General features: G+C 30.1%; 1 protein-coding gene across 1 annotated transcript; it reads left to right on the forward strand.

Moving 5' to 3' along the window:
* Positions 1-272: 272 nt before the first annotated feature.
* LOC101511971 (phospho-2-dehydro-3-deoxyheptonate aldolase 1, chloroplastic-like) lies at positions 273-5,558 on the forward strand. Its single transcript, XM_004516075.4, has 5 exons — positions 273-942; positions 1,597-1,874; positions 3,007-3,283; positions 3,752-3,997; positions 5,036-5,558. The coding sequence occupies exons 1-5, from the start codon at positions 409-411 to the stop codon at positions 5,300-5,302; spliced, it is 1,602 nt and encodes a 533-aa protein (XP_004516132.1). The 5' UTR covers positions 273-408; the 3' UTR covers positions 5,303-5,558.
* The last annotated feature ends 5,269 nt before the right edge of the window (positions 5,559-10,827 follow it).

Here is a 10,827-nt window from a genome sequence, read left to right on the forward strand (position 1 = left end):
TTCCTCTATTCGTATCATATAGCAGTGTGGAATTAATTAATAAAAAAAAAAAAGTTCAAAAAAACAAATTTTGACTTCGTTGCCATTTTGTAAACCACACTACATTCCCCAAAACAGCCTTAAAAAATTATAAATTGACAAAAGTACCATTCCCCAACTACCACCACGTCTCTACCCAACCCAACTCACTAAAAAAAAAAAAAAAGAAAAAAAAGTTCAACAACAACCCCAAATAACCTCTCACATAATTCATAACCCTTTCTTTCTCTCCTTATAAAACCCTCCCCAAACTCCACTCACCTTCTTCAGTTCACGCCAACCTCTCCAAAAGCGTGACCAAAACATTCAAACAATAGCAATCCCATAAAACACAACAACATAGTAAACAAACAAACCAAACCAAACACAATGTCTCTCTCATCAACTTCCAACTCTCTCATTCCTACCAAATCATTAATCCACCATTCCCATTCCCATTCCACCAAACCTAACCAGTCGTCATTCCCAATCGGGCCCAAGCCCAACAACCATTCAATCCTAGCCGTTCACGCCGCCGAGCCCGCAAAAAACCCAGTCGTCACCGACAAGCCATCGAAACCTCAAACAACAACCATTCCCCGTAATGCCGGATCAGGAAAATGGAACATTGAAAGCTGGAAATCGAAGAAAGCCCTACAGCTCCCCGATTACCCGAATCAGGAAGAACTCGACTCGGTTCTCAAGACGCTTGATGCTTTCCCACCAATCGTGTTCGCCGGAGAAGCTAGAACGTTGGAAGAGCATTTGGGAGAAGCTGCTATGGGAAACGCGTTTCTTCTTCAAGGTGGTGATTGTGCTGAAAGCTTCAAAGAGTTTCATGCTAATAACATTCGTGATACCTTCAGAATCATCCTTCAGATGAGTGTTGTCATGATGTTCGGTGGCCAAATGCCTGTCATTAAGGTAACACCTAAATCATTATGACTTAATCAATTAAATTGTTTGAAAAAAAAAATCAATTTTATGAGTTTAGATGGTAAAATTTAACTCATATTCTTGTGTTAATTTGTTTTTTTTATACTCAATTTTACTTGTATTGATGGTAATGATTTGATTCAATTATTTTGCTGATTAAATTTTAACAATTAATTTTACTTGTTTGGATAGCAATAATTTGACTCATAAATTCCAAGGTGGTTGAGGGTAATATGTAACTGAATACCATTTTTTAGCTTTGAGTTTTGTCCTTACTTTGATGGGTAGTCGGGATCTAGTTTTGTATTAAAAATATAATTTTACTTGTCTATGTGGTAAGGATTTGACTCATGTTCTACTGTTGTGCGGATTCCAATTCCAATGTTGATGTGAGTGTTTCATGTAACTAACTATCTTTTTTCAACAAAAAATCAATTTTACTCGTCTGTATGATAAAGATTTGACTCTTGTTCTAAAATTGCTTGGATTCAAATTCCAATGTGGATATGACGGTAATATGCAACTAATTACCTTTGTGATCTTTAGATTTTTTCTGACCCTGATGAGTCCTCGAGATTAAGTTGTGATAAAAAAAATCATTTTTGTGTGATGAAGATGTGAATGTGTGTTTTGTTTGTTTAGGTGGGGAGAATGGCGGGACAATTTGCGAAGCCAAGATCGGATTCGTTTGAGGAGAAGAATGGTGTGAAGCTTCCAAGTTACAGAGGGGACAACATCAACGGTGATACCTTTGATGAGAAATCAAGGACTCCGGATCCACAGAGGATGATTCGTGCTTATTGTCAAGCTGCTGCTACTCTGAATCTTCTGAGAGCTTTTGCCACTGGTGGTTATGCTGCTATGCAGAGGGTTACTCAATGGAACTTGGATTTCACTGAACAAAGTGAGCAAGGAGACAGGTATATTGTAATCTTCACTTTGCCTTTTTCTTAAGCTTTTCTTTTTTTATTGAATTTGTGATTCTTATGTTAGAATGTTTCGTTGATCTATTTTTGGTTTCTGGTTATGCAATTCAAATTAGTCTTCTATTTGTAGTTATGAGTTGGATTTGTGAAGATTTTACTGATTTCAACTATTGATAAATTTACTATTGAAATTACACATGATAAAAGAATAATAAAGTTTTTATTTTTAATTCTTGAATTTTTAATATTATGTTAAAAAGGCAAGATATATTGTCTTTTGGTGTGAGCTTCTGACAGTGTCCCATGGTATCTATCATTTTTGTTGAGAATATACTTTCTCAAAAAAGATTTTTTGGAATTGAAGAAAATTGATTTATTTTAATTTTTAATTGATAAGCTTTTTTGGTTTCACGCATGATTAATAAGGTAAAGTGATGTTTGATATAATAAGTGGTGAAGTGGGGATACATATTTAAAGTGGTTGGTATTGGGTTGTTGTTTTTCTCTCAAATGATGATGCCAATTGCTGACTGTATCAATTTCGTAAAAATTAATGTTAAATCAAAACGTGAGTTAACTGGCCCATATTTGTGACTTTGTGAGATATGCTTTGAACCACTTGTGCAACGACTTAACTTTTATGCACAAAAGTTAATAGGTAAAGATTTCTCTTCTCTTTTTAAATAGTAAAAAGAAAGAGTAAAAATAAGGAAAAGAAAAGCTAAGATATGCGATAGATAATATAACGAAAACCCAAAAAAGGAAAGAATATAAAAAGAGATGTAAAACAAGATGCATGTTAAATATTTAGAAGCTTGGTGAAGTTGATGTTGATGTGTTTCCTAATTTTGTAGTATTTTACTGAGATTAATACCCATAGATTGGTGCAGTATATTTTCTGAAAAAGCCATGTTTCTGTCACAAGATGCCTTTGCAGCAGCTGCATAGTCGTTGGATCCAGATTTAGATTGGCTGCTGTGCCAATCTAAATCTTAATCCAATGGCTTTGCAGCTATTTTGCACTTGTGCTGCGCAACTCTTTTTGTCTGTATTACAAAGTTTAGTTATGTTAATGTTGGATATATATGTGGATTGGGGTAAATTGAATATGTTCTTCGCATGGCAGGTACCGAGAGCTTGCTAACCGAGTTGACGAGGCCCTTGGATTCATGGCTGCTGCTGGGCTCACAGTTGACCATCCCATAATGAGAACAACTGATTTCTGGACATCTCATGAATGCTTGTTGTTGCCATACGAACAATCACTCACTAGGTTGGATTCAACTTCTGGTCTCTACTATGACTGCTCGGCCCATATGCTTTGGGTCGGTGAAAGGACCAGGCAGCTTGATGGTGCCCATGTTGAGTTTTTGAGAGGAGTTGCTAACCCCTTGGGAATCAAGGTTTGGACATTATTCTTATCGTGCAACTTCGCTTTTGTTTTATAATAAAGGGTGGTTAATCTTGTTTTTTTGTTCCCAAGGTTGCACTAATGTTATGGTTTTAATTTGATCCCTCAAGTTTGAAAAGTGTCTTTTTCATCCTTAATGACCTGAAAAATGTGCTACAATTAGTACTTTATTGTTTTTAGTTCCAATGACACATTTTTTTTTCTCATTTTAGTTTACGTAATCTTTTTTTGTTGTTTAGTTCCAAATTCCACTTATGTATTATGGAGACCATAATAAAACAAAGAGGACATGGGACAAAAAAGATATATATTTTTCTTTGAAGGCTAAAACCGAATATTAGCCAGCATAAGCTGAGGGACTTAATATATATAATTAAGTGCTTATGAATTCATAGGCTTGAGCAAGAAAATTTAATCACTTAGCATAATCTTTATGTTTCTTATTTTGATGCATTTGCAGGTAAGTGATAAGATGGATCCAAATGAGCTTGTTAAACTCATTGAGATCTTGAATCCCCAAAACAAACCAGGGAGAATAACTATAATCACAAGGATGGGAGCTGAAAATATGAGGGTGAAGCTTCCACATCTAATCAGGGCCGTCCGTAGAGCAGGGCAAATTGTCACATGGGTCAGCGATCCTATGCATGGAAACACCATAAAGGCTCCATGTGGTCTTAAAACTCGCCCCTTTGATGCCATCAGGGTATATAATCCTTATCACTCTTTCACTTTAGTTGGTTACAAGTTGCTGTCGGGTATCTATAATATCTTAATTTTTGAATTAAAATGAGATTTCATTTATTTCAGTAGAAAATGAATTTGTTTCACTCTTGTAGTCAAAATCTTTGGATGAAATAAATATCATGCCTTGTATTAAAAGTTCTACTTAAAATAATGAAAAACGTTAAAAATGATTAGTGGGGGCAAGTAAATTGTGTTTAATTTGACTAATGTATATGAGCCTGGTCATTGATGGTGGGCTACCAAATCTGAATGCTTTCTTTTATGTATAATATATAACTTGGAGTGGTAGGTGGGAAAAGGGCCACTTGTAGAAGTAGGTGAAATAGTTAAGTATTCAAGAAATCATTTGTGTTGTTGGACCAATAGGGTCCAACATAGTTAAAAATCTGTCAAGTAAATGTCTTGTTGGAATTGGTAAAACTTTTTTTGGCAATCTCCATGCCTCGGTAAGTTTAATCTCTTAAATTTATGTAAACTCTTAATTTAGTCCCTCTAGGATCACTATCCTCCAATTTAGTTTTTAAAAGTACATAAAAATAATAAGTAATCTCTTACGTTTATCAAATATGTTTCTTTAGTCTGTGCTATTAAGATACCAAGGACTATTGGAACAAATTTTCATATACTTTAGTGACTAACAAGATGAACTTTCATATATTTTAGAGACTATAATTTTTTATAAACTTTAAGTTGGTAGGAGAGTGATACTTGGTGATTAAATTTTGGGTTTATTCCTGATTTTTTGTTGGAGATAGATACCTTTGGTGATTCACCATTAACCTAAATTTTATCAATTTGTCATTATGGTGCGGGGTTGCATTTCGTTGGGGTAGGTGGGATTGGTTTCGGTGGCCCATATGGATGTGAATGTTTATTCTTACCAACTTATAAAAAGAGACATCATTTCACTTAGTAACTTTAATTCCAAGATTTTGAATTTTTTATAATGATTACGAATAATGTCACTGACTTTTGTTTCACTTAATTAATTGGACAGGCTGAAGTGAGAGCATTCTTTGATGTGCACGAACAAGAAGGAAGCCACCCAGGAGGAGTTCATCTCGAGATGACAGGTCAAAACGTGACCGAGTGCATTGGTGGGTCGAGGACGGTCACATTTGATGACTTGAGCTCACGCTACCACACACACTGTGATCCTAGACTCAACGCTTCACAATCTCTTGAGCTTGCTTTCATTATCGCTGAAAGGCTAAGAAAGAGTAGAATCAGATCGCAGCCTCCTCTTCCCTCCAATGTTCTGTGAAAAAGGCGTTGAAGAAAATCTCGACAAAATACCTTTGTTCTTTTTTCGCTATATATTTACAGGTGGATGCCGCTTTGTTGTTTACACATTGATATGGTGGACTTGGAATTTGTTAGCTAGTTAACTTTATGTTGTGTTGTATTGTGTTTGTATTTGTATACCATCTACAATGCTTTTGAACTTGGGAAAAGACTAAAACTGTTCTATGAATAAAGGAAACTGAAAAGTTTCTATTGCATTTGGCAAATTGAGTGTATGATGATGACTTGCAATTGCTTTGCACGCGCTCATTCTTGGACACAAATTATGTGAACAAGCTTCAGTTATTTTTTGGTTCTTATTTTTGTTCTTGAAGTGATATCTAGGCTGATTGAGGCCGTGTTGATTCTTTTGGGGTGGTGTGGTTTGAGAGATGATTGATAGTGGTCTGAGAGATGATTGATAGTGGTTTGAGAGATGATTGATTGTGGCCAATGACCTATTTTGTGGTCTCAAGTATTATGTGAATTATTATTTTCATATTAATTAAGAAATTAATTTAATTCAATTTTATTTGAATATGTTTTTATTTTTAAAACTAATTTTGAAAACATAAAACTTAGAACTACAGTGAGACTTTTTAAATGCCACACATTGATAAAATATTACCAGAATGCTCTTTTTTGTAAACTCAATCTTAATAAAAGGTCGCATTCTGGGGATACGACCATGTATTGGTATATATATTTTGTTTTCTCTATTTTATTAATAATGTTAATTATTATTTAATAAATTATAAATAATTAAAATATTTAAAAAATAAAATACATTTATAAATAATATTAATAATAATAATAATAAGAAAATTATATTAATAAAATAAAAATACATTAAATTGAAAGAAAAAATACATTAAAGTAATAATACATTGATTGGACCAAAGCAATGATGAGAATGTTGTGTGGTTTTTTTAATACTCTTGTTGATCGACTCTACAAGGTTGATGATCATCTGACCCAAACGACTACCTCTATCAAATGTTTGAATCTAATTTTGTCGCGGTATGTTGTCTAACCATTTCAAAGCATTTGGATTTATTAAGCCGATTTCTCTGCGGTAGTATCGATATGTAGGCTAATTGATCGAGTAGTCTATAATGAAATAATAGACAATGTATTATTATACTAATTATAAAAATCAAGAATTAAATTAATAAAAATTACATTAATTATAAGAAGTAAGAATGAAATTATTATCCATAGAAATAACTTTTTTCTTCAAAGCATTATCCTTAAATTAACTTGCAAAATTTTATGAAATTTTTCGAACGCATAACACATGCTTTGACGGAGGATTTTGACACCCATTATTCGGATTATTATATGGAAGCAGGATGTAGTGGTTCTAATTCACATACAGATTATAACGATGATAATGATCAAATTAAGGATCAACTACAACAACCTCAAGCCGCACAAAAGGCTAGACGCGTTTGACGACCACGTAGATGTGGAACTGGAGGACATTTAGATGGAAAATATTAATTTAAATTTGATTTTTAATTTATTTATCAATTTGTGATTTTTTTCTCTTTAATTTAATGTTTTTTTCGTTCAATTTAATGTATTTTTATTTTATTAATATAATTTTCTTTTTATTATTATTATTATTATTATTATTATTATTAAAATTAATAATATTATTAAAATAATTGTTATTATTTATTAATGTATTTTATTTTATTAATAATATTTTATTTTTTAAAATATTTTAATTATTTATAATTTATTAAATAATAAGTAATAGTATTAATAAAATAAAGAAAAAAAATATCAGTATATGGTCGCATCCTTGTGACCTTCTATTAAGATTTCAATCGTCAACTGAATTTAAAAAATAAAATATTCTTGTAATACTTTTTAAGTATGGCATTTTGATGAAAAAAAAAACTAAGATATTAAAAAAAAAAATCCCACAGTGAATGTGTTCTTAATTTTAAGAAAAATTAAAATATATGCCTTTATAAATCACCCAATACATTGACCCGTTGCAATCCATGCCTTTAACATATTAGCCTTTTAGTTAATTTACTTTTATGATTGAAAAATATGACCGCATAAAGAAAATCTACTGGTTCTTAAAGGTGTTTATAGTCCAAATATTAAATTGAAAATTTCATAAAAAGTTCGAACCCATTTGAAACCAATTTATTGAAAGAAATCAATTTTGAACCGGTTTAGAACCAGGTTGTTTTAGTGAATTTTTAAAACCAGTTTTTTAGTAAATATTTTAAAAATTAATTTTAAAATCAGTTTTTCAGTGAATTTAAAAAATGTTTTAAAAATTTGTTATACTCTAAAAAGTTAATTTATCTCACTTTATTCACGCTGTTAAAATCATACATTCTCAATAAAAAATAAATTTTAACTCAAATATATAATTAACATTTTTTAATTTAAATTTAAATTTAATTAACTATGCAGTGTTTAATTTAACAAATGGACAACACGATATGTGAAAGTAACAAAATCATATATTGAGGATTTTTTGTTTTAAATACACCAAAATGTCCCACTCCTAAAATATATTTTTTTGATTGTCTTATTTTTTGGATTCAGTAGAAAAAGTTGGATTTCGTACTCCATCAAATGGATGTATACCCCCTAAATTATTAAAAATCTAAAATCATCCCTTTTAATTTTTAATCAGTAAATGATAAAAAAAAAGTTATTCTAAAATCTGATCCCTCAACCAAATACTCGGTAAGTAAAAATTTTCGCCTAAAAATCTAGTACACAATTTATAATTACTGTAATTTTTATTTTTAAAATTTTTCGGTTATATAATTTGTTTACCGGAAAATTCGCCAACCAATTTCCAGTATATTATTTATACTACCGAAAAATTGTAACTTGAAATTTCCAGTAATTAATTTTATAATATCGGAAATTTTAAATTTTTAAAATTTTCGATAGTTACTTTTACTCAACTAGAAATTTCAAAAATCCAATATTTTTGTTGTTGAATTTTTTAACTTTTTTTGAAATAGTGATCCAAAAAACACAACTATTATGTATAGATTTGACTGAATCATTCACAACTGATCAAATTTTTGAGGGGTACAAAATCCAACTTTCCTCAATAAGAGGTACTTGGTGAAAGGTGCAACCTGCTGAAGCCCAATTTTTTTTTTTTTTTTTTCACTTAGTTGGAGGTCGCAGGCCTAGAAGGCGACCTCGCACTAAGACTTTTTTTTTCTTTCTCGTTTTAATAATTGTTATCTCATTTTAATAATTGTTATTAATTATTTAATAAATTAAAAATAATTAAATTATTTAAAAAATAAAAATACTAATAACTAAGTAAAATAAAATAAATTAAATTAATAAATAATAATAATGATAATAATAATTAATAATAATAATAATAATAACTAATAGTAATAATAATAATTATTATTATGATTAAAAACGATTATAATTAAAAATAATTAAAATTAAAAATAGTAAATTATATTATAAATTTCAAAGAAAATACACTCTATTGACTATTAGATTTACTTATTTCTAATTTCATAAAATTTATGCAAGTTTATGTGTATACTTGACCATTTTAGGAAAAAAATAAAGACGAATTTGTAGGTTTTTATTTGAAAAAATTTGGCCAAAAGATCTTGAGATGGACCAAAACGTTTTATTGAATATGGTCAATGATACAATTAATTATTGAGTATATTATGACAATAAATCTTGTTTCTTTTAGTTATTTTTTTGATGAATCTAATTTTACTCAAACTGCATCTGTCTAAAAGAAGCAAGATTTACTGTCATAATATATTTAATAATTAATTGTATCGTTGACATATGCAGTTTGAGGAAAATTAGATTCATTAGACAAATAATCAAGATTTGCTGTCGTAATATATCCAATAATTAATTGTATCATTGACCACATTTAGCAAACGTTTTGGTCAATCTGAAGATCTTTTGGCCAAGTTTTCTCATATTTCTTCAAATAAAAACCTACAGGTTCGTTTTTATTTTTTTCCCTAAATTGGTCAGGTATATATAGAAACTTGCATAAATTTTATGAAATTGGAAATAACTAAATTCAATAGTCATAAAGTGTATTTTCTTTGAAATTTATAATATAATTTACTATTTTAAATTTTAATTATTTTAATTATAATCATTTTTAATTATTATTATTATTTATTAATGTATTTTATTTTATTTAATTATTAATAGTTTTATTTTTTAAATAATTTAATTATTTTTAATTTATTAAATAATTAATAACAATTATTAAAATGAGATAACAATGATTAAAACGAGAAAAAAAAAGTCCTAGTGCGAGGTCACCCTATGGGCCTGCGACCTCCAACTAGGTGAAAAAAATTTGGGCTTCAGCTAGTTGATCCTTGGACCATCGACCTCCTATTGAGTCCAAAAATTAGGTCAATCAGATAATATCTTTTGAGATTGGAGTGTTTTAGTGGAAAAAAAAAGGAGGATATTTTAAAAAAAATCCATATTTCGATGGTTACTATGGTTTTTATTTTTATTTTTTATATATAATCCTATTTTTTAAATTATTTACCCAAATACTCTCTTTTGAAAACTATTAACTAAAGTACTTGTTTTTTTTTTTTTTTTTTTAAAGTTACAAGTCGCCATTTGGAATGGCGACTTCCTGAAAGATTTTTTTTTTTTAAATTCAATTTTTTTTCAAGTAACAAAATATATATATATAATTTATAAAAATACATAAACACAAATTTAAAATTACATAGATTGACTAGAGCTGCCTGTAACATTTGGATAATGTTTTTGAGTATGGTGAGTTAACCGACATAGTCCATATTTTCTTGACACTTTTTCTTTAATGTTCATTTCAGTTCTAATAGGGTACTATTTGGACAACCTTTGTTAATTCTCCGCATTTTAGAATTGTGATACAATATTTCACCTTCATATGTGAGCCAATATCCTTCACTGGGTATATGTGTAAACTCTTCTTTATAGATGTTAAATACATTAACAACCTTATATACGTCAGGTAGAAGCACTAAATAGTTTTGACGAACGTAAGAACATGCAACTATGACATGTGAACAATGAACGTGTATAGCCTGAAAATTTCGACAAGCGAAGGTTGGCTTTAAAATGACCAATTGGTTGCACCTCTCTTGGGTTTACTGTTTCATGCACCATAAAAAAATAACAATTTCGGCGAATTACATGACTTGGTGAGTATTAGATTTACCAACTTCATATTTAATCTTATTCATGCAATCGTCTGTGTATACTCAACCAAAAACTAATGATGTTTGATGTTGTTGTCCCCTTTCTGCATATAAAACTTCCAATCTATAATATGTTGATTGTACCAAAGCAGTGATTATTGCGTGTGCCCTTGAGCACTGCGTTGATTAACTCAGAAATGTTTGTTGTCATGTGTCCCCATCGTCAACCTTGAGAATAAGCCATAGTCCATTGTTCTGGGGGAATATTATCTATACATCTTAAAGCCTCTGGATTTGCCAT

Source organism: Cicer arietinum, chromosome 2 (genome assembly GCF_000331145.2).
Source record: "Cicer arietinum cultivar CDC Frontier isolate Library 1 chromosome 2, Cicar.CDCFrontier_v2.0, whole genome shotgun sequence".
NCBI lineage: Eukaryota > Viridiplantae > Streptophyta > Magnoliopsida > Fabales > Fabaceae > Cicer > Cicer arietinum.

What these genes read in the sequence shown, in the direction of transcription:
- LOC101511971 (XM_004516075.4), top strand. Translation starts at nt 409, where the DNA reads ATGTCTCTCTCATCAACTTCCAACTCTCTCATTCCTACCAAATCATTA. An exon ending in CAAAGTGAGCAAGGAGACAG is followed by an intron (nt 1,875 to 3,006) that starts GTATATTGTAAT and finishes TTCGCATGGCAG; the next exon opens with GTACCGAGAGCTTGCTAACC. An exon ending in GCCCCTTTGATGCCATCAGG is followed by an intron (nt 3,998 to 5,035) that starts GTATATAATCCT and finishes TTAATTGGACAG; the next exon opens with GCTGAAGTGAGAGCATTCTT.